This window comes from Typopeltis vanoorti, chromosome 14, assembly GCF_054136105.1.
Source record: "Typopeltis vanoorti isolate ZY-2024b chromosome 14, IOZ_Tvanoo_1.0, whole genome shotgun sequence".
Taxonomy (NCBI): Eukaryota; Metazoa; Arthropoda; class Arachnida; order Uropygi; family Thelyphonidae; genus Typopeltis; species Typopeltis vanoorti.
This window is the reverse complement of record NC_143562.1, coordinates 95,867,793-95,893,049: the sequence shown is the minus strand read 5'-3', so window position 1 is coordinate 95,893,049 and position 25,257 is coordinate 95,867,793. Positions and strand designations below refer to the sequence as shown.

Sequence of the window (25,257 nt, the reverse complement as noted above, 5' to 3'; positions counted from 1 at the left end):
TATAATGACAATTGGCAACACTGCCGAACCAATGATGTAGCATGTTACGGTGATTTCTGTTCTTTCTATCAGCACCAGTTTCCCATTGATAGGGTAAACATATTGAGTTGTGTTTTTAGCAAGTGTATGTCTGGTGTATGTATCACAAAAATGGAGAAAAGCAAAATCTTGAAGAATGCTGTGCAATTAAATTTTGTGTTAAATTGAATGACAGTGCTACCAAAACATTTGATAAAATTAAGTGGGCATATGGTAATGATTCTTTATCATGCACTCAAGTGTTTAAATAGCACAAGATGTTTTTGAAGGGGAGAGAAAGCATGAACAAATCGAAAATGAGAACTATAATAGTCACCTTTTTTCGATAGTCATGGCATGGTCTACTGAGAATTTGTACGTCCTAGAATGACTGTCAGAACAGTTGGAAAAACCCATCTTATGGGTGCATTCAGAGACTACCAATGATTGAACCTTGCATCATGACAATGCACTTCTCATTCTGTGCTATCAACTGGTATTTAGCCAAAAAATGCATTCCAATGTTGGAACAGTAACCATACTCACCCAACTTTTCTCTTCCAAAAACCCAAGAGCAAGATGAAAGGATTCCATTTTGAGACTGTAGTAAATATCCAATGAGCTGTTATAAAGATCATAAATGAGCTAACAGAAAAAGACTTCCAATTCTGTTACATCACATGGAAGGAACTTTGAAATGAAACCAGTGAGTTTCATGCAGGGAGAGAGAGTTACTTTGAAGGTGACCATGTATCAGACAATTAATTGAATACACGATTTCATACAACTTTTGTCTCATTACTTTTCTGTTAACATTGTACATATGTTGAAACTCAACATATGTACGATGCATTGATAACTCTCTTGTACATTTCTTCAGCACCTTTGCCAATACCTTATTCAATGCAATGGCTGTATTCATATAAAGCTCTTGCAATAGCATTAAAACTCTACTTTGTCTATTTCTACTTTTTCTTCCAATTTCCCTTGACATACTGAAGTGAACACTTAAGAATTCTATTGGCTATGCAAGTTTCCTACATTTTTTGTTATTTAATGTGATGCCCAGGTGACCACATTTAATCCCATAAATCATCCATAGGTTTTCATAAACATGTATAGTAATCTTTAAGATGCTTCATGAGGATCTACACAACACTTTTCAATTATGACCAATGCCCATTTATACAACACTGCATTCACTCATATGATGATTTTAATGACATGACGCTCCCAGGCAGATTTTGTAAACAGATTGTTTATGATATAGTTGTTCACTACATCTCTTTATGTTTTGGTGTTTCACTGTGAATTATAAACTGTTTATAACTATTTTATTGTTGTTAATAATGACTGATAAAATTCCAAGTAATAGTGCTGTTGCTTCCAGTGAAACGAAGATGCTTAAACCTGTTACATTAGATACTAAGATTAAAATCATTAAATTTAGTGATGATGGTATATTGAACACTGAGATAGGCTGCTCTGCTGGCTCAATTTACCTTAATTTACCTGCTGCTGTTACAGTTGTTTAAAACAAAGATAAAGTTTTTAGTGAAGTGAAAAGTGCTACGCTAGTTAACACTACAGTTATCTGATATGTGGCAATCATATTACCGAAATGGAAACCTTTGCAAGAGATCTTTAAAGAGTGTATGTGGCACTTTCTTTCTTTTTTTTTTTTTTCATTTTGATTACATCTTTTATTTTTATATATTTGTCACCATATTGTCACAAATATGTGCAGGTCTATTTCTATTTTTTTTCTCTTTTCAATTACTAAAAAAATCTCAAGGAAGTTTTAAACAAATGCTCTTGGCATATATCGAATAACCTCTGTTGACATCACGATTGCATTTCAACCATGCACACATTAAACATTTAAATTCAAATAGTTCAAACCAAGCATCTGAACTCGCTGCTAAATTTATATCTTAAATCAAAACAGTCCTCAGTGATTGTTCCATGCATGCATGCATGCATCTATACATGTCTAATTGTGTTTGTGTCATAAGTTGTCTTCTTGATGCCTCCCCCCTCCCATCTTACGAAGAAAAATCACAAACAGAGTCAAATTTCACTTCCCATCAGAAACAATCTCATTTGTGTCATTAATTCTTTTTTTTATCACTGAAAATTTAATTTTCAAATTTTTGCTTCTAATGTTATATAACTTCTCATAAATTGCATCTGCCTGAGAGGGGATATGCTAGTGTTACTAAAATTTTAAAAGGGGTACATGGGTAATTAAAATTTTGTCTACACCAGTGTTAGACTAATGACTAAACTTGTTTGCCATGTTTCCTTAAGCTAAGCTATTTAGAATAACCTTTTCATTTGTGAAAATTATTCTAAAGGTTTAGTTTGCTTATCGGGCATAAATAAATGCTTTATGTCATAAATACATGTGTGTTTGATGCTTATAAATGTTATTAAACTATTATATGCATCTGCAAAAAAAAAAAAAAAAAAAAAAGTGATTCGCTATGGTTTAGTGGTCTGGAACCAAACTTGTTGTATGCCCAGGGCGTGCATGTAGTATGTTAGTACTATGGATGGGTGGAGGATTTTTTTCTATTTAAATTAATTTCATATTTTTTGCAATTTATTTTTTTACATAGTTTGGAAACTCTAGAAACAAAAAAAGAAACTTCTTCAAGTTGCTATAGGCATCCAACAAGAAGGGTAGTGATCCCACACCAGGAGATGAAATTCATCTGCCACATGAGGACAACCATAAACATCGATACCCATAGTGATATAGAATATCTGAGCAACAAGAGAGTTTTCTTTTTACATTTAGCAACAGTCGACTGTTTTTATCAAAAAAAGAAAAAGAAAGGATAAGATTTAGTTTAATTATATATGTAAGCATTTTGCTAAAAATGTATACATATATAATTAAACTAAATTCTTATCCTTTCTTTTTTTCTGCTTTTTTTTTTTTTTATTAGTAAGTTGTTTAGTAATGTTTTGTATAAGAGAAATATGTATTAGCTTATGGCCTGTTGCAAACTGTTTAATTACGACAAAATCATGTAGTGCTATTATATAGCCTGAACGGGTATTTTGTTTGTAAGTTCTTATCAAATACTGATCTTGAAGAGAAGATATAGGAAAGATTTTTGTAGCCCAGAAAGATTTTTTCACATTTTCTTTAGATTATAAGTTTTATTTATAGTACCGCTTTGTACATAGCACTTGTAAAACAAACATTTCACATTTACAGTATTACATCCACGCAATACCATAATTTACACTAATATGAAATATTATCATTAGCAATTTCCTGATATGCACCCTCAAGGGGTGTTCAGGCTAACAGCAACAAAATGATTAAGTTTACATTATTATTAATTTCCTATGAACAATTTTCTTTGTATTAGACTATTGTCAACACTCCAATATTGTCATATCTAACATGCCGTGCTTCTAAGCCACATCTGACTGAATCAATCCACCTAGACCTTGGTCTTTCTCTGAGTCTCTTGACTGCCATCTTGGCATCAAACCCCTGTTATGTCCAACTTTCCTCACCTGTTCCATTTAAGTGGCCATACCACCTTATATCAGCTCTGCTCATATAAGGATATATAGCATTCTTGAATGCTAACAATGTTAAGTTCCTTTCTAATAACATCATTTTTAATATGATTCTGCCACTGATGGCATCTGTTCACTCTCCTAATTTTTCTCAAAATCCTCATATCCGTGGTCTCTAGTCTTTAATCAAGTGCTTTATTTATAACCAACTCTCAGATCCATAATTTAAACTGGTTTGAACACACTCTTGTATAATGCTAGTTTGGTGTTTTAGATAATTTCTGTCTTATTCCATTTAAATTTATTTAACTGGCTACCCATCATATCAACTATGCTTATTCTGTCATCTATTTTCCAATTTTAATTTGCGATCTTTGCTAAAAACTATGCCTAAATAGCTGAAATATTTTACTACTTCTTTAGATTCTCTACTGAGAATGCACCTAAAGTTTTCTATATTCCTGCATTTCATAAGTTGGTCTTTTTATTATTGATTTTCATGCAAACCTTTTACAGGTGTTATGCAATTTAGAGAACACTCAAGACTTATAGTGGATGTGTTTAGGAGTACATAACCATCTGTACACTAAGTTTGATAACTGCAATTTTAATATCAGGTTTAATGCCACTTTCTTTCATAATGCAATCCATATAGATGATGATTAAGGGTGAGATAACATGCATCATTATCTTTTCCCTGATTTTACATATCTTCCTGTATTTCCTTCAATTCTGACTGCTGCCCAATCACTTAAATATAGACAATGTATTGTTCTATATAATGTCCTATTTACCCCATATAATTATAGTGTTTTGAAAAAATTTTCTCTAGGCACTGTGTCATATACCTTTTCTAGATCTACAAAACTCAAGTACAGTTCTTTGTCATATTCTCATGATTTCTAACCTATTTGTTGTAAAGTAAAAATCTGATCTTGACAATCTCTCTTTGGCCTGAACTCAGCTTGTTCTTCTCCAAATTTCACTTCCATAATTTTTCTCAACCTCTGTTCAAGTATACTTGCATAAAATCTTACCTGGAACACTCAGTACAGAAATTCCTCTGCAATTCTCACATTCAACTTTATTCCCTTTTTTATAGATGGGAAACTATGAGAGCTCTACTCCAATCATCGGGAATTCAAAGAATTTGACCAGATACTCTAAATTATGCAGTGCAGCCACTACAAAACTTTTATACCTTCATATTTAAGCATGTCTAGTTTTTCTACCTACTTTTGTTTGCATTTTTCTTGAAAATTTTCTACTGGTCTATCACTGTTAAATATTATTTGTTTGTAAATAAAGATATTAATTTAAAATTTATTTTGTCTCTCACTTAATCTGAATATTTTAGTTAACTAATCTAACCTAAACTAATCCATCAACTATCTCTAATCCAGAGAATTTTAATAATAAGGTCTTGACACCTTTTGGCAACTGGTATATGGTGATATGACTTCCGCATTACTTCCACCTTAGTATCACCACCTCTGGGTCTGGCTCCCACTGATGAGATCTCAATAAAGGTTGAAACTGGTCTGGGTAGTGGCTCTTCCCTTAATGCATAGCATTATGGGAGATACTAAGGCTAGTGATCAGAACTTACTCCACCTTTATCACAAACTTTGTTTGCTTACACTTGGAAACCAAATATATAATTGATAATTTTAGTTAACTAATTTTTATAACAATACTCCTGATACTAATTTGTCTTATTAAATGAAAAAGAAAAACTAGTTAATAATCCTGTGAGTACATTACTGACAGGAATTTAAATGTGTAAAATTTGATTCTGTTGACTGAACAGCGGATACACTAGCCATTTGGCCAACCAGACTGCAAAGGATATTCTTCCATGAGCATTCCTCCTTTTGTTTGCTGCAAATACAGTACAGTAATAAAATTCTCTTGGATTTTCTTTGGTCTGATTGCCTAATGATAATTTGATCTGGCTATCACTCTTTCACAGCCTACTCTTTGTACTATTCCGAAGCCTTGTCATCATTCTTTTTATGATATCAGATCCACAGTATTTATTTATTTTTTTTTAATGAAGCTGTTACCTTATGGTATTATTCATATTAATATTCCAATCCAATTTATTCTAACTCTGAGGAAGCACCAAAGAGCCTTCTATTGCTTACATTACTCACTGAAGATTTCTAATCTTGTATATATCTCCAGTGGTAGTAAGATTTAATTCCTCTGTAATCATTAGAAGTACTACTGCTCTCCTCCCTGAAACCATCACATTCTATTCTGTAACAATCTCTCCTCTTTCAGAGAGGTCTCATTAAAGTCGATAATGTTCCACAAAATCTGCCTTTGCTAAGAACATTTCACCTTTATTCCTGATGCTTCTGTCATTAGTGTATATGCATGCAAGTTGATCATTAAGCTGATCAGTGTTAAGGTAATTATTGAAACATGTCCTGTTTAAATAGGAACTGGAGGTGATTCCTCCACCAATTCTCCCTATTTGCACAGTATACACTTTTATTTTATTTTGACCAAATTAGGCCTGTATTTACTGAAGTCATCCCTAACAAGCTAACATTCTCTGTCTCACTTTTGTTATTATGCTTAAAATTTCTACCAATAAGTTCAATATGCATATCCACATGTTCATGAAACCACCTGGCCATATTTAGTTTCTCTGACAATTTTCATTCACTCTTTCACTAATTATCAATTTCTCCAAGCACCTGACACTAAAACCCTTCCAGTGCAGTCCATCTTGCAAGTGCAAAAAATCCTTTCAATCAAAGTCAACATACTTCACACCATTTCCCCTGCACAATACCTTTGTCATGATGCAAATCTATCATAATTATATCATTATTCTACTCATCTCAATTATGAAAATTATTATATAAACATATCTATCAACTCATCCACCAGCTCAATGGGCATTATCAGATGCAGTATGGTCACTCCATTAAATGATAATGTTACACACCAGTCCTCACTACGTGGTCCTGTCATATGCTTTCTGGAGACGTTAACTCTCTGAAAATCAGTCAAATCTATCTACCTCAATGATGTAGGTCTCGTCCTTCCTCTTTTTACAGGAAGGAACTTTACCTTCTATTACTGTTTGGAGAAGTCCACCTTCCATTCTTTCAATGTTTCCAAAGAATTTCAGCTTTCTTCTGTCAATATCTTTAAGAAGCCTTAAAGTTATTATTATTATGTGACACCTCCAGGGAGTCCAAAGACTCATCAAGGAAGAGTGTGCCAACAGCAGTGAACGATACCCCTTCCAACTACTAACCGTGCTCAAACTTGCTTAACTTTTTGCTGAGCCATTAGTAGCAGAGGCTCTACCAATCGACCAACCTTTCTAGTCATCTTTCCTAGAACTCATACATTTGACTACCTTTCAGAATATGATATCCTCAGCAGCCTTCTATAACACCTTATCTGATGTCTATATATTTGCTCATATACTATCAGAATACTGAATATAAGTGCAAACATATCTCTGAAACTGTTAGCATTTATCTAAAATTTCCTTTATCTAAAAAAGCCAAACAGCAATTGATGAACAGCAAACAGATGGTTGCAGTCAAACTACAAGATGGGACCATCACCAGAGATAGATATGGTATAGCAAAAAAAATTGAAGAATTCTACTCAATATTATATCGGGGGGGGGGGGAGGTGCTTAAGGGTCAAAGCTGTATAACTGAGAGGAGACCTCCACATAGCCTTTAAAGGAATGCAGAGAACCGACCAGGGCTTCTGACCTAATGTCCAATCCTCACCTTCTCATGGTGCACTCTGTTGGGTATCTACCTGGATACTGAACGAACGAGGATGGGCTGGCAATTTGGGATTTAGCCGACCAAATTGTATTCTTATTGGCTTAAAACCAAAATAAAAAATGATGGAACAACATGAAGAAATTTCTTGCCAGCTAGGGCGTCGCCCGGTTAAACAAGGCCCCCCGTTGTTTTCGCCAGGGAACCAGGGCGAACAGCGAAAAGTCAGCTACTGGAACAAATCTGAACACAAACCCCAACTCAACATCACTAGAGTTAAAGATCGGTACTATCAACGTAAGAAGCCTGAATGGCAAAGAAATGGAGCTAGCTGAGGAATTAGATAAGCACCAGATCGACATAATAGGGGTGACTGAAACAAAAAAGACCAAAACTGGTGAGATCTTTCTGAGCAATAAACACAAAATGTTATATTCAGGCAATGACAATCAAGGAAAAGAAGGAGTAGCCATAGTATTCAACACAAAATACGAGGCTAATCCTATTGTATGGCAGTCAGTCTCAAGTAGAGTGATGTGAGCAAATATGAGAATGGGGAACTGGACAATGAGACATTTGTGCCTATGGTCCCACAGAAGGTTCTACTAAGGTAGAAGTGGAGGAATTTTTTAATGCTTTAGAAAAAGCAACTGACACATGAAAAAGGAAAAGTTGGTCCTTGTTGGGGATCTAAATAGCAAAGTAGGAAATGATTGTGAGACATGCAAAAATATTTTGGGAAAATTTGGAGAAAAGAGCAAAACTAATAATAATGGCAAATATCTGTTGGATTTCTGGTCAGGACATGGACTGGTTATTACTAACACCATGTTCCAACATAAAAATGTGCACAAATTCACATGGAGAGAAGAGGCTAGGAATAAGAAAAGTCTCATTGACTATGTTATTGTTGATTGTGATGTTTTCTCCCTGGTGCAGGACACCAGAGTGTACAGAGGATTTGAAATTGGAAGTGATCACTATTTAGTCTTGAGCAGGATAAAATTGAATTTCATATTGTAAAGAATAACATGTAAGAAAGTTTTAAAGCGAATAAAAGTTGAGCAGCTCTCAGATGTGAACTGTAGACTAAAATACAGAAAGATTATTGAAAAGAAAATGAAAGAGTTTGAGAACAGGAATCAAACCTTGGAGATTCAGTGGCAAACTCTGAAGAAAACATTGATTGATTCTGCCAGGGAGGCATGTGGTGAGGTTGTGTGCAAGGATAAAAAAAAAATCAGAACTCCCTGGTGGACACAGGAAGTTAAAGAGACAGTGAAGGAAAAGAAGAAAGCATATCAAAAGTTCCTGGCAAATAAGTCAGCTTTTACTCTTACAGAATACAGAGACAAATGTAAGAAAGCTAAACAGTGTGTAAAACTAGCTAAACAAAAGTCATGGGAGGACTTTGGCAATAATATAGAAAAGAAATATCAAGAAGGTGGCAAAATATTCTGGAGGCTGTTGAAGAAGCTTAGGAATGGAGGAAAGAGTACTGTAAAAGGAGTTAGAGATGATAAAGGTGACATGAAAACAGGAGAAAAAGATATCCTTGAAGTATGGAGTAATTACTTTGAAAAACTGCTAAATGAAACAAGCAGTGATGACAGCACAGTGATAAAAAACGCTGACCAGGCATGCAGTCAGGAATATATATCCATACTTGAAGTAAAAAAAGCCATCAAAGGCTTGAAATGTGGAAAGGCAGCAGGAGTAGATGATATTCGACCAGAAATGCTGAAGTATGGTGGTATAAAAGTCTTGCAGTGGCTGCACTGCATAGTTCAGAAAGCCTGGACAGAGGGACGAATTCCCGATGACTGGAGTAGAGCTCTCATAGTACCCATATATAAAAAGGGAAATAAAACTGAATGTGAGAATTACAGAGGTATTTCCTTACTGAGTGTTCCTGGCAAGATCTATGCAAGTATACTTGAGAAACGGTTGAGAAGAATTGTGGAAGAAAAGCTTGGTGAAGAACAAGCTGGATTAAGGCCAAATAGAGGATGTCAGGATCAGATCTTCACTTTATGACAAATAGTCGAGAAAGCATGGGAATATAACAAAGATCTGTATTTAAGTTTTGTCGATTTGGAAAAGGCATATGACAAGGTGCCAAGAGAGAAGCTATTCAATACGCTGCAGTTATATGGTGTCAATGGGGCATTATATCAAGCAATACTTAGTCTTTATTTGAGTTGTAAGTCAGCAGTTAGAATTGAAGGAAGTACAGGAAGATGGTTTAATGTTAAATTTGGTGTGAGACAAGGATGTACATTATCCCCTCTGTTATTCATTATCTATATGGATCACATTATGAAGGAAAGTGGTATTAAACCTGATATCAAAATTGGAGATGTTAATGTCAGCTGTTTGCTTTATGCGGATGATGTTATACTTCTAAATAAATCCACTACAAGTCTGCAAGATTCTCTGACTAAATTGAATAGCTGTTGTAATAGATATGGTATGAAGATCAGCAATAAAAAGACAAAGACAATGAAAATAGGCAGAATCATTGAAAATGTCAACTGTGTTTTGAATGGAGAACCTGTGGAACAAGTAAAACATTTCGGCTACTTAGGCACGATTTTTAGTGAAGATGGTAAATTAAATATAGAAATAGACAACAGAATCAGCAAAGCTGGTATGGTGGGAAGTCAATTGAATAAATTCATATAAAATAAGAGAGAAATTAGTCGGAACATAAATTAGCTGTATACAAGACAGTGTTCAAACCAGTTTTAACTTATGGATCTGAGAGCTGGGTCAGAAGTAAAACACTTGACCAAAGAATAGAGACCGCAGATATGAGAGTCCTGAGAAAGATTCGAGGCGTGAACAGATGGCATCAATGGCAATATCATATTAAAAATGAGGATATTAGGAAAGAACTTGACATTGTCAGCATCCAGGAATGCGTTAGCAGAGCTAATCTCAGGTGGTATGGTCACTTAAATAGAATAGGAGAGGAAAGATTAGCAAAACAAGTGTTCTCTGCCAGGTTGGCAGGAAAACGACCCAGAGGAAGACCAAGATATAGGTGGACTGATACGGTACAAAGTGCCTTAGATGATAGAAATATAAGATCTGATAATGTTGGAGTCTTGACAAGTAACAGACTGATTTGGAGAAAAATTGTAGATAGGAAGTTAGTAATGATGTAAATTTTTCATGTAGTACTGTCATATCCTGTACACCCTTGGAGGGTACATGGCAGGAATTTGATGATGATGATGATATTATATAAGGATGAATTAAATGAAGAAAAAGACAACTATGACACAGCTGAAGTACCACAGATTCAACCAGAAGTTATGCAGAGCATCCAAAGCTTCAAAAATGGGAAAGATGCAGGTGAGGATGGAGTTATAGCAGAACTTCTAAAAACAGGTGGAGAAATAATCTACAAACTCTTAGCAAAACTATTTAGTTTATGTCTGAAGAAAAATGATGTACCAACAACATGGAAGAAGGCTACCCTAATTCTGATACATAAAAAAGATGAGATAGAAGACTTGATGAGCTACCGACCTATCAGTCTACTATCATTGGTCTACAAAGTGTTTACAAAAGTCTTAGCTCATAGGCTTTGTGCGACTCTAGACCTAGCACAACCAAAAGAACAGACAGGCTTTCGAAGGGGCTTTAGTACAATGGACCATATTCAAGTTGTACAGCAGATTATTGAACGGTGTAATGAATATCAATTAATACTATATCTTGGTTTTATTGACTATGAGAAAGCCTTTGATTCACTTAAAACTTGTGCAATACTTAAAGTATTACGAAACCAACAAGTGGAGGAACCCTACATCAGAATCATCAAATCAGCATACACCAATGCCACAGCAGCAATTCATTTCAATGGAAACATTTCTACTATGGGAATACAGAGAGGTATAAAACAGGGTGACACAATATCTCCAAAATTATTCACGACATGCCTAGAAGAAATATTCAAACTTCTTGATTGGGAAGGGAAAGGTCTGAAGATAAATGGAAGATATTTAAGCCATTTACACTTTGCAGAAGATAGTTATCTTTAGTTCAACTGCACATGAATTACAGACTCGTATCCATGAGCTCCAAATTGCTAGCAGAACAGCAGGCCTAAAGATAAACCTAAAGAAGACCCAAGTTATGTTCAATAGCCATGTCTAACCAGAAATAATAAAAATCAATAATGAGGAAATTAAACAAGTAGATCATTACATATACTTAGGACAACAGATATCAATGGAACAAAATATCATGGATGAAATTAAAAGGCACACAATGCTTGGATGGAAAGCATTTGGAAAATTACATTCAATATTCAAAAGCCAACTACCGTTGTGCCCGGAGAGAAAAGTTTTTAACCAGTGTATTCTTCCTATACTGACATATGGCAGTGAAACACAGACACTGAATGCAAAGGAAATTCAAAAATTAAGAACAACACAATTTAGTATGGAAAGAATTATGCTTGGTATCACAAGATTGGATCACAAAATGAATACATGGATAAGAAATCAAACCAAAGTCTCTGACATCATAGGAAGAGTGAAACATCTGAAGTTGCAATGGGCTGGCCATATTGCTTGAAGACAAAGTCAGCGATGGACAAAAGAAGTACTGGATCGGATTCCACGAGAGGAAAAATGACCAGGACGCCGACCTAAGTCACAGTGGATTGATGATATCGTCAGATTTGCAGGAGTGACATGGAAAAGGAGAGCCATGGACAGTTTTTGGAGTAATCTTGGAAAGGCCTTCATCCAACAGTGGATCAACAATGGATGATGATACTATGTTTCAGAATACTGAATATAACTACAAACATATCTCTGAAACTGTTAGCATTTATCTAAAATTTCACCCCCCCCACATACACACACACACCCCAATTCACATTTTAAACTTACCTGCTCCAAACATTCCACCAATATATGCATGCCTTTCATCAAAGCCTTTTTGAACTATAGCATTAATAAATGGAGACCCATGAAACAGCATTCTTTCATTGGACTGGCTGTGATTTTCTTCTGAAACTTCCCGTCTTCTATGGCAGTAGCGCTCCCACAGTTTCTTATTTCTTACTTTTTGTATCTATAAGTGAATGAATGCAATGATACTTGATGCATTTATTATTACAGGAAATTAAGTTTTTGATAAAGATAAAACTACAGTAATCTCTCAATTATATGACCTTCAAATTACCAAACCTCAATTAACAACCTTCAATGATTATCTCATCTTGACTCCTGATAGAGCACTACGTAACAATATATTCATTTAATATTAAATGAATTATTAATTTTAATATATAAATTAATTATTATAACATTAATTTAATCCTCAGTTAATGAACTAGAAAATTGATTGTCCAAGTTATCAGCTATACACACAGTGGTACCTTGAATGACAAACTTAATTCGTTCCTGACTGCAGTTCGTATCTCGAAACCCAATTTTCCATTATATCTTATGGAAAATCAATTAATTTGTTCCCAGGTTCAAAAATTAAAAAACTATTCTCAACTAAATGAAGAAAATGCAAAGAAATGGAGAAGGAGCATTTTTATACTATAAATATGCATTTTGTATATCGTTACATATTAATTTTTATTTATGAAATCTTTGGTTTTACATGATTAGTATGAAAATCATCTTCCATTCAATTTTTTAATGGAAGATGATTAATTTATTTACATATTAAATTTTTACAAAAAAACTCAATTTTCTTGAGGTTGGTTTTTTGGTTCAGGAGTTTGATTTGTTGTCATCAGTTGCTTCTTTTTTTGTCTCTTAGGTGAGGGAGGTTTAAAAAACCTATCCAACGTTGACTGAATGTCATTGCCTTAACACCTTCTAAAGTGATTAATAACACTGTCATTGAAGATATTGGTGGCTCTAGAAACAACACCTTGATTTGGATGCCACTTGTTAACCAATTCTTGCAATTCGCCCCAGTGCTGTAAGATTTTTTTATGTAACTTGTTGGAATTGCTCCCTTTTTGTTGGTGTCTTCTTCATCCTCTGAAGACATTTGCTTTTCCTCCTCATCCCTTTCTTTTTCCTGCTCTCTTCTTAACTCTTGTAGCTCTTCAGTGGTCAGCTCAACGTTGTGCTCCTCTACTTCTGCTTTATCAACTTCCAAATGCATGGTCTTGCCCAGGGAAACAACTGTATCTACAATGTCAATTTTGCTTTCAGGTCCTTCCAATGCAGTTCCTCAGACATAGTTGGGCCATAACTTTTTCCAGGCTGATTTTAGAGTTCTCACAGAAATATCTTCACATAAAAAGACACAAACAATGAAGAATATTGAAGTGATTCTTCCAGAATTCCCTGAGGATTAATTCTGTGTCGGTGATAACTTCGAAACATCTTTGAAAAAGAGTTTTGGTATAAAGCTTTTTGAAGTTGGAAATAACATATTGATCCATTGGTTGCAGGAGTGGTGTGTTATTAGGAGGCAAGAACTTAAATTTGGTGAAATTAAACTCTTCATCCAAATCTTCTCCCAACTGTGGTGGATGTGCTGGAGCATTGTCCATTATAAGAAGAACTTTCTCAGGCAGACCCTTTTCTTGTAGATACCATTTCACTCTGGGAGCAGAGACCTCTGTCATCCACTCACAGAAGAATTGCCTGGTTACTCAGGCTCTGCTGTTACCTCTCCACATAACGCTGAGTTTGTGCGTGTTAACTTTCTGCTTTTTAAAGACTAGGATTTTCAGAGTGGTAAAACAACAGAGGTTTTATCTTCAGGTCACCACTGAAATTGGCACAAAAAAAGCAAAGTTAGTCTTCTTTCATTGGCTTGTGTCCTGGCAATGCCATTTCCTCCTTAGTGATGAACGTTCTCTTAGGCATTTTCTTTCAGAAAATGCCCAGTTTCATCGCAGTTGAAAACTTGTTCTGGTCTGTAACCTTCTGATTCCACCAGTTGCTGAAATTCCTTCACGAACCTTTCAGCGGCTTCTTTGTCAGCACTAGCATCTTCTCCATGTCTAACAACACTATGGATACCGGTTCTATTCTTGAATTTCTCAAGCCATCCTTTGCTTTAAACTCTTTGCCGATGTCATTGCTACTGCTAGTGGGTGGCAAGTTCTGCGAAAGATCTTTGTAAATAGTTTGAGCTTGTAAACAGATCATGTTTTGAGATACACTATCTCCTTTCAGTTGCATGTCATTAATCCAGACGAGTAGTAAAGCTTCCATTTCTTCCATAACTTTATTTCTTTGAGATGACATGATAGATACTCCTTTGGCCACATCCAGTTCCTTATAAAAATCTGCTTTCTTGACAATTGTAGCTATGGTGGATTTTGAAAAGTCATACTGCTTACACGGATCACTTTGACTCCTTTCTCATATTTTTCCACAATTGCTTTCTTAATTTCTATTGTGATTTTCTTCTTCTCTTCTTTCTTAGTTTTCTTTGGCCCCATGTTGAAAATAATACGCTGATCAGTGAAATGACGCTTATCTAGTAGATTATTCAGAAAATAAATGTGAAGTCACAATAAAACACATCACTTATAAAAAGAAATATATACAGTACACATAATAAATACACACCTAAAAAAAAATCTTCACGAAGTGTATTGTTTGTTTACACAAATACCAAAATAGATACACAAAAAAGCAAATACGTGCAGTGTTCGTCGTATTTCATATAAATATGACGTAGTAACAACAATCGTTACACTAGAGACGGTTCAGGGCGTACTCAGCTAAACGTGCATTAAAAAGTTAAAAAAAAAGTATAATGTAAAACAGGCTTTAGTTCATTTGAAAAGAAAAGCATCATGGTTCACATTTCGAAAAGTTCGTGTGTCAAGTGGTTCATAAGTCGAGGTAGCACTGTGTGTGTGTATATATATATATATATATATATATATATATATATGCATAAACATGCATACATTTTTTTAAAAGAATAATGTTAAATAATAAAATATCAAGAATTTCACAGCAAGCCTGATGCTTTTAAATGAATTGATCATAAATGAAAGCTATCCACTTTATTCAATCAGTTATCAAAAATTAAAAGGAAGCAAGAGAGTTATTATTACATGAAATTAAGTGTAAGATTAAAATAAAACCATAAATATAAGCACTCCATATAAATACAACTATATATTAAATAACCATCTTAAGAATAATATATAATGAATTTCAAAACAGGCCAGATTTCTTTCAATTATCCATTATATATGGCATGTTTTCTTTTTATTATTATTTGATAGGAGCCTCCAGAGCTCAATTGATAATGATGGCACCCTCTGCCTGGAAAGGGCTATGTTGGAATCTCATTTGGGATGTGAAAGAACCTTTATAAGGACTTTTCAATTCAAGGTGAGTTAGGTGATTTCATATGGGGGGTTTGCAAGGTTTTTCATCCCACAAAACTGATAATCCAAAGCCAATAGGGGTATGAAGTCAAGTTACTCAGCCATGACAGGCCAACTACAGAATCTAACACAATCATTTATCAAAAATATTTAAGGAAGTAAAAGAGTATATACAGAGCCAGGGTTCAACAAAAATGCTCACTCACTTTCCCATGGGGAGTAGATTTTGATAGATGGTGAGGAGCTGCAGACTGAACAAAACAGAATATTTTTTTATTTAATAAAACAGCTTCTCCAACCATAGTGTAGGACTATTATAATCATTATGTGGAACTCCAATTGACTTATTGAGACACATCATTAAAAAAATGAGGATCTTGGGTGAGTACAGTTTTGCATAATTTGTCAAGCCCTGTAGAGAGCATGTTAAATTCTTATGATGTCATTAACAACAGTCAAACTTTTATATATATAGCATTGGATATTTAGATGAATTCATCACACAATCTAGCAAAGTAGTCAAATGGAGACTCTTGATCATTCAGCTATTATCTAGTATGACATGTTTGTGTTTTGCAGTCAGACACCAGACTCATTAAATCACAAGAAGTATCTTCATTTCCACAATGATTCAAACAGTTTCAGTAACAATTTAAAATTCAACATAAAACTAAAGAATAATTCTTGATTCCTTTTCCTGAATACTTCAACTTTTTACAGGCAGTCTCTTCTATTCAGCTTACCAAATATCCACACCCATCCAAGAAGACATATCCTCCAAAAAGTAGCTAACATAATTAGCTAACTACAACAGGAATATAAGCTTCTTCAATGTTAATTTATCAGTAATTGTTGCATGAACATATTAATAAAATTGTTTAGTGGCTCTCATAAGCATATCCAAGTATTGCTAAGAGTTATCAAATGATAAATTGTTATGAAATCTTGCATACAGCCATAAAAGGTATATATACCAGTAAGTTATGCAGCTGGAGTTCATCTCAATCCTTATACAAGAACTCTCTTCACCATAAATGATGCTGTTCTTAAACTCTGATGTTTAATACCACAGCCGGCCATGACGTCTATAGATGTCCAGCTAAATCTGGATACGATTCTGTAACATCTGTTGAATAACATGGATAAGAAGTGCAATTTGGTCTCACTATTTCATTCACTCAGCTGGTAGAGAGGTTAAGAACAGTATCACAGATCTCTAATTTATGCTACTTCAAGTCTCTAATAAATATGGTGGTGCTTATTGGAATTTTTGTTTTGAGGTCAAAGATTTTCTGAGTCCACAGCATATTCAGTGAGTAAAGACTTTGCTTTGATATTAAATATGCTGTGGACTCAGAAAACCTTTATCATCAAAACAACAATTCCAATAAGCGTCACCATATTTATTTGAGACATGAAGTAGCACAAGTATTGTGTTTAATCATCAAAGAGAGTTTTTAACTATTTAGCCTTGGACCTATCCTTCATATATTATTATGCAGAGTAACTATATTAAAAAATATTCTTCAGTAACTGGTCCATGGTCAGATTACTATTTTCACTCTATTGATCCAAATATCTGCACTGAACTATTAACTGAAATAATCCTCACTAGAATGAGGGTTCATTCTACACTTCACTGCAAACCCTTGACCTATATCCAAACCCTTGACCTATATCTCAAAAAAATGCACCTCTGCAGTTCATGATAAAAATGCAGCATATGCTCAATGGTTTAAATTAAAAACTCTAGCTTCTCATTCAGCTTACATTATAGCCCAAAACTAGTGCAAAAAAAAGTTATCAACAATTCCATAGAAGATTTATGAAATCTGCTTTGGAATTGTTGTTCCTGCTCAACTGGCAGTCAAGACTTCTGGTCCCTCACTAAGTCTGTTGGGAGTAACTTCTGCTCATTTTTGTTCCCACCTCCCTTGCATTCTTATAGCATGATGATAACCTCATCCAAAGAAAAGGTGGACCTCTTGAGACCAGTTCCCCCCCCCCAACTCTTTCTTGGACAACCAAGGCAAATCACCTCCTGCACTAACACAAACTGCCCACTGCAAGCCTCCTCTAAACTTTTTCCAGAAGGAAATCAGGAAAACCTGATTAATCTCAATACTAATAAACCCCAGAATTAGCATCCATCCTGTATTGCCAATATACGCTATCATATTCAACTGGCATCTACCACATGGAAGCAGGCCTTCGTTGAACCTAAGGAGGAGACAAAAGTCAGCCATTTAACTATCATCCTATTGCTCTCACCTCAGTGATTTCAAAAGTGATGGAGAAGGTTATTTATCAACAACCAACTTCTTCACTACCTGGCGACTCATCCATATTGGTAATTGCGAATTAATTGATGAGTCTCCGGGTAGTGAAGAAGTTGGTTGTTGATAACCTTCTTCATCACTTTTGAAGTTACTGAGGTGAGAGCAATAGGATGATAATTAATGATAATCGGCTGACTTTTGTCTCCCTTCTTAGGTTCAAGCTGGATGAAGGCCTGCTTCAATGGGTAGATACCAGTTGAATATGATAGCTTATATTGACAATACAGGATGGATGCTAATTCTTGGGTTTATTAGTAGTCTTATTAGTATTGAGTTTAATTGGGTTTTCCTGATGTCCTTCTGGAAAAAGTATCGAGTTTCTCCAAATCTCTTAATGGTCTTTGTTAATCTCCCTCATCTATGAGTACAGACCATGAAGAGATTTGGAGAAACCTATTTTGTCACTCTCAAAAATTGCTGACCTGGTTGGCCAAGTAGTTAGCATAACTGTTCTCCAGCCAAAAGGCTGTGGGTTCGAATCCTGCCATGGTCATGGATGTTTGTGATTGTCTGTAAAAATACTAGTGGTGGTGGTGGGCAGTAGATGGCACTGGTGTAGTTGTTGGATTGTGGGTGGTGGAGATAGAGTTGTAGAGTAGATGCCCTTCCTTGATGAGTATTTGGACTCCCTGGAGGTGTCAAGTAATAATAATAATATTTCAAAGGTGTTTGATTGAATATGGCATTGAGGCCTCCATAACATGCTATAATCTTGTGGTCTTCCTCTTCCACTATGTGATTAGATTGCTAACTTCCTCACTGCATTCATTGCATGTCATGGTGGATAGCTTCCTGTCATCAGATTTCTCTATCATTGCTGGAATACCCCAGGGTTCTGTACTCTCATCCATGCTCCTTCCTCCTCTATATCAATGACCTTCTCTCCCTGACTTCAAACCCTATACACAGTTTTGCTGATGACAGTACTCTTTATTCCTCTTCCCTATTCAAAAAATCCTGTAGTACTCAAATGATGGAAGCCTGAAGATCTTCATTAACTAATGACTTAAACACTGTTCTCAGAAACATTCTCAAATGGGTTGTCTTACTTAGTAAATTTCACTGCAATAAAAACTCAGGCCTCCCTTATTACCTACATGAAAGATCTTACTTCACTTCCATTTTTTTTTTTGATAATGTTCTAAATTACTTTCAAGATTTGCTCTTGTTTCATCTTTCTCTTCTTAGAATGACTGTCACATGCAGTTAATTTCTCGCACAAGCATATAGTGTATTCAAGAAAGACAGAGAGAAAAGAATGGGGGGGGGGGCTGTTATTGATGACAGCCGATGAACTGCAGCCAAAGAGAATAGAAGTTCAACTGCAGGATACTGAAAATAGCACATTTGAGGCTATCTGGTGTGAGACTAAGGCCAGCAGAACAAAATATACAGTTGGGTGCTGCTATAGACCATGTGATGGAATAGATGATGGTCTATAGCAGCAAATAGTATGCAGAGGCAAATAGACTCAATGAGTGGAAGACAATTGGTAATTATTATGGGGGATTTCAACTATGGTAACATTGATTGGAAGGAGAGGACATGGGATGAAGGAAATGGATTTTATGCAGTTACTAAGGGATAATTACCTGAGACAGCATGAAATGGAATATATTAGGAGTTCAAGAGTGCTCAATCTAAGTAACTGCATCTGAGAATTTGACTATAACAAATTTGACCACATAGCCACCACCTGGTGAGAGTGATCATAAGGTCTTGAGAATTGAAAATTCCACACATTTAGCCACCTCTCAGGTGGCTAAATGTGTGGAATTTTCAATTAAGACAGGGTATATGTGGAATTACTGGGCTGGTAAGTATGACAAGCTTAGGAGATTACTTGGATCAGTGCCATAGCATGCAAAACTGCAAGGGCTGGATGTGATAGTGCATGGGAAGTGGTAAAGGGGTGTTTGAGGGAGGTAATGGCTGACTGCATATCTAATTGCTGTCTGGAGAGTAAATCAAGTGAGAGTTAAATGCATGAATAACACCATTAAACTTGAGCTGCAAAAAAAGAAACAATTGTGGAGGGAATTTAAGGAGACAGGTGAGTAGGCACACGAACAATACAAAGCACAGGCCAGAAGGGTAACTAGTAAGAAAAGCAAAAAAAAGCAGATTATGAAAGGAAATTAGCAACACAAGCTAAAGAGAATCCCAAACAAATTAAGGGGATAAAAAAATCCATTTGGCTTTTCATCTTAGTTATAGAATCCCAAACAGTTCTTTCGATATGCTGCAAGTAAAAGAAAAAATGTATACGGCAGAATGATTTTAAGGAATGCTGATGGTAGGGAGGTAACTGAATCAGTCGAAATAGTAGAATTACTAAGAGAACACTTTGCAAGAGTATATCATCCAGGCAGTGATACTGCAGGAATGAGGGAACCAATGGCTTATACAGGAATTGAGGTGAATGAAATGCAGGTGAATAGTATATCACAGAACCTTAATGTGAATACATCTGTGGGATTGGATGGTATACCAGCTTGAGTCTTACGTGAACTGGCAAAGAAATTGTCAGTGCCCTTGACCATATTGTTTAATTTAAGTCTCAGTTCTGGGTTAGTCCCGGGGGGGGGGGGGAGAGAAAGAGGGGGGGGGGAGAGAAATAGTTCCATTGCATAAAGGAGGCTCCAAGACTGCTGCTGCAAATTACCAACCATATGAATTATCAGCATATCAGGAGTTGTTATCAAGGTCTTGGAGAAATTAGTCAAGAGCAAAATACAGGAATGGATAGATGGAAATGAGATACTGTATGGAGGAGCAGTATGGTTTTGTGAAGGGTAGATCATGCCTCAGAAACTTGCTCACGTTTTATAATACAGTGACGAGTGAATTGGATAAGGGTAATAGGTTCACAGTGATACTGCTGGACTTTGCTAAGGCCTTGACAGGATACAACATGGAATTCTAATCAGTAAGCTGCAGCACATGGGAATGGATATAGGGTTGGTGAGATGGATAGGAGGGTGGTTGATGGAGATATCAGAGAGTAGTTTATTCAGAGTAGAGTCCAAAAGAAGGCCTGTGACTAGTGGTATGCTGCAGGGTACTGTTCTTGGACCACTGCTATTTAATTTGTTCATTAATGATATAGGAATGGATCTGAGAGGAACTGTTCATTTATTTGCAGATGATGCAAAGTTGGGTAGAGCAATAGTGGATACACATGATGTCAAAATTATGCAGGATTTGGATAGATTGGCAGACTGGGCTAAGGAGAATAGATGTCAGTTTAATGTGGCAAAGTTTAAGGTTATGCATTTTCGGGTGAAAAGATTAGCAGCAGTATACCACATCGGTGGAACTGTACTCCAGGAAATTGACGAAGCCAGAGATTTGGGAGTGTTGGTGGACATGGAGTTGAAGTTTAGGGGACACATAGCAAAAGTGGCTAAATCAACTCATCAGATCACTTAGTTACTGAAGAATACTTTGAAGAGAAGAGACAAGTAGGTTATTGTTCCTCTTTATCGAGCCTTGAAAAGACCCCATATTGACTACTGTGCCCAGATCTGGGAGCCAGGGTTTTTTCTTGATGGGGAGGTGGTAGAGAAGATCCATAAGTGAGTGACCAAGATGGTAGCTGCTCTATGGAATGAACCTTACGAGAACAGGTTGAAGATCTATGGGTTACAGAAATTGGTTGATAAGCAGAAAAGGGGTGATATGATTGAGACATTCAAATTACTGAGAGTTTTTTACAAAATTAATTCAGAGGAAATTTTTCAGAACAGGTCTGGTGGTGGGAGAACTAGGGTCGATCCATGGAAACTGAGCAACAGTGTAGTTAGCAAGGATGTTAGAACTAGGTTTTTTACTTGAAGAGTGATGAATGAGTGGAATAAGCTGCCAAAGTCTGTTGTGGTTGCCATGGCCGTGAATGAGTTCAAAGCAAAGTATAGATACTGTGCAAATGCTGAATAGTTCTTGACATGATGTTTAGGGCCTCCCTTGATGAGTCTAAGGACTCCTTGGAGTTGCCAGTAATAATAATAATAATAAAACATTCTCTTCTACTCAACTTATAATACTCTATAAGTCTCAGATCTGACCAATATTGGAATACTGTTTTCATAATTGGGGTGATGCTCCCAAAACCTCCCAAAGAATTCTCGACGACATACAGAAGAGGATAATCTGTTATTAGGTTACCCTTTCCTCACAGACTCCCTTCAGTCACATTCCAATAGGCACCCTGTTTCATGAATTATTAATTAAGGAATTCACAACATACACTAGAATATAAATTAAATTAAGCTTTAATATATATTTCCAATACTTCGGCAACGTCATATTGCCATCTTCAAAGGAACTTAAAATAAAGACACGTGCACGCAGGCACTACATACAGTAAATGAGGATGAAGCTAGGAAGCTATTATTTCTCCTAAAAGTCCTGATGGTGCCCTATAGAGGACTATGTAGGTATTCTTGGCTGAAGGTCTCCTGTTGTACGTCACCCAAATTTGGGACAGTCTCATGCAACCAAATTTGTTGAGGGCTGAGGCTGATTACATGAAAAGTCTTTCAAATTTGAACTTGCTACAGCATAGTATGGCTTTCTTCCACCATATTCTGTGGCGTGTATCCAGAGCATGGTCTGCAAAACCAGAGTGGCTATACTGGTGAAAACGAATGTAGTCCTTGTGTTCTGAAATTCTGATATTCGCTGTCCTGCCTATTTGGCCAAAGTAGGACAGCTTACAGCTGCAAGGGATCTGGTATACATCAGGTAGGTCTAGGGGAATTGGTTGGTCTTTGTTGGAGCAGATAAGGGATGCCAATTTTCTATATGGTCTGTAACAAGAGGTCAAGTCATGTTATTTTAAGATTTTGGTAATTTTTTCCGAGGTGCCTCGGATGTAGATAATGGTGATGGATTTAGATTAATCCGAGTTGTGAAGGGGGGGGGGGGGTGTTGTGGTTTACTGGTTTCAATATTTTTTGGATTTCTTTTTTTTTTTTTACTGGGGAGGTAGTCATTGGCTGAGAAAGTGTTGAGGCTGTGATTTAGTTCAGTGGTTAGGGCATTGTCATTTGAACAGATTAGTTTAGCCCTGTTGTATAGTGTCTTAATAACTCCATATTGTTGTGAGGGGGGGGGGGGGGGGGATTGTTGGTGAATGTACAAAAATACATAAAGAAAATGTGCCATTACGTCCCATAGTAGATGGCATTAATTCCCCCACATACAAATTAGCTAAACATTTGGCCAAAGCGCTCACACACTATACTGGCAACACACCATCACACATAAAAAACTCAGCCAACTTCAAAGTCAGCATAGAAAAACCTTACACTCCAACATACTGACATAATGGTCAGTTTTGACATCTCCTCTTTATTCATAAATGTCCCACGCAGACATAGAGCTAATCCAAGCTAAATTTCCTCCCGATATCTCAGCCCTATTTCAGTTCACAATGAACTCAGGCTATTTCGTTTGGCTGGGAAAATTCTACAAACAAATAGAAGGGACATCCGTGGGTTCACCACTCTCCCCACCCTTGGCCAACTTCTTTAATAGACTTTTGAAGAGAAAGCCTTAAACTCTGCCCCACAAAAACCAACCATATGGCTTTGCTACGTTGATGATGTGTTTGCTATTTGGCCACATGGCTCTGATACACTCTTCTCCTTCTTAACACACTTAAAAAACCAACACCCCAGAATCAAGTTCACCCTGGAAAAAGAGGAAAACAACAGCCTCCCTTTCCTTGACACACTAGTCACCCACCTGCCTGATGGAACCTTGGTTTTCTCAGTTTATAGAAAACCCACCCCTACAGGCAGATACATTCAGCAACAATTACCCCCCCCACAACAATATGGAGTTATTAAGACACTATAACAACAGGACTAAACTAATCTATTCAAATGGCAATGCCCTAACCACTGAACTAAATCGCATCCTCAACACTTTCTAAACCAATGCCCTCCCCCAAACAAATTCCAAAAAATATTGAAATAAATCAGTAAACCACAACACTCCATCCCCTTCACAACAAGGATTACTCTAAATTCATCACCATTCCCTACACCCGAGGCACCTCAGAAAAAATTACCAAAATCTTAAAAAAACATGACTTGACCTCTTGTTACAGACCATATAGAAAATTGGCATCCCTTATCTGCTCCAACAAAGAACAACCACTTCCCCTAGACCTACATGGTGTATACCAGATCCTTTGCAGCGGTAAGCTGTCCAACTTTGGCCAAACAGGCAGGACAGCAAATATCAGAATTTCAAAACACAAGAACTACATCAGTTTTCACCAGTATAGCCACTCTGGTCTTGCAGACCATGCTCTGGATACACGCCACAGAATACGGTGGAAAAAAGCCACAATAATACACCGTAGTAAGTTCAAATTTGAAAGACTTTTCATAGCCTCAGCCCTAAGAAACATGCCAAACTTCAACAAATTTGGTTGCATGAGACTTACATCAGAGGACCTTCAGCCAACGGCCAAGAATACCTAAAATAGCCCGTTAGGGGGCACGATCAGGACTTTTAGAAGAAACAATAGCTTCCTCGCTTCGTCCTCATTTACTGTATGTAGTGCCTGTGTGCACATGTCTTTATTTAAAGTTCCTTTGAAGATGGCAACATGACGTTGCTGAAATATTGGAAATATATATTAAATTTTAATTTAATTTATATTCTAGTGTACGTTGTGAATTCCTTAAGTTAATTAATAATCATGTATAACCAATGTATAAGCCTTCCTACGAGAATTACTATCATCCATGGAGATTCCGTCGCACGCAAGGCCTGCCGATACAGTAAAATGAAGCTGAAATTATCAAGACAACTGAATTGTCTAAACTTCCTAAAACGCTGCCAAGATAATCAGGTAATTCAAAATTGTGTGAAATTTTAGCACCGTTTCTTTTCACAAAAGCTCTACGAATTTAGAACCACACCAGCTACGCTCTGCTACGGGAACAAATTGCCGCTACTCGCGTTCTCCTAGCTGATGCAAACAAAGCTATTCGGGAGTGCTTGAAGAAGAGCTTTCCAACACGTTAAATCACGAGCTTTGGTCAATTTTATATCATGTCTCATGCACTGCGGCAGATAAACAATACAAGAAAATACGGGGTCGACATATCAAGAATTTTGAGAAATTAAAAAAAGAACTCGACCTCCGAACCAAAACCTTCAACCGACACTATAATAAATTTAGTTTAATCCTTTATCCAAGTGTGAGCAAACAAAGTTT

The 25,257-nt window shown here is 36.2% G+C and overlaps 1 protein-coding gene across 1 annotated transcript in view; it reads right to left on the bottom strand.

Moving 5' to 3' along the window:
- Tnks (tankyrase) overlaps positions 1-25,257 on the bottom strand; it is a 443,661-nt gene that overhangs the window by 72,694 nt on the left and 345,710 nt on the right. The window contains exon 25 of the mRNA XM_090403559.1: positions 12,239-12,422. Coding sequence (XP_090259685.1) covers positions 12,239-12,422 — 184 coding nt within the window. The remainder of the gene's footprint in view (positions 1-12,238; positions 12,423-25,257) is intronic.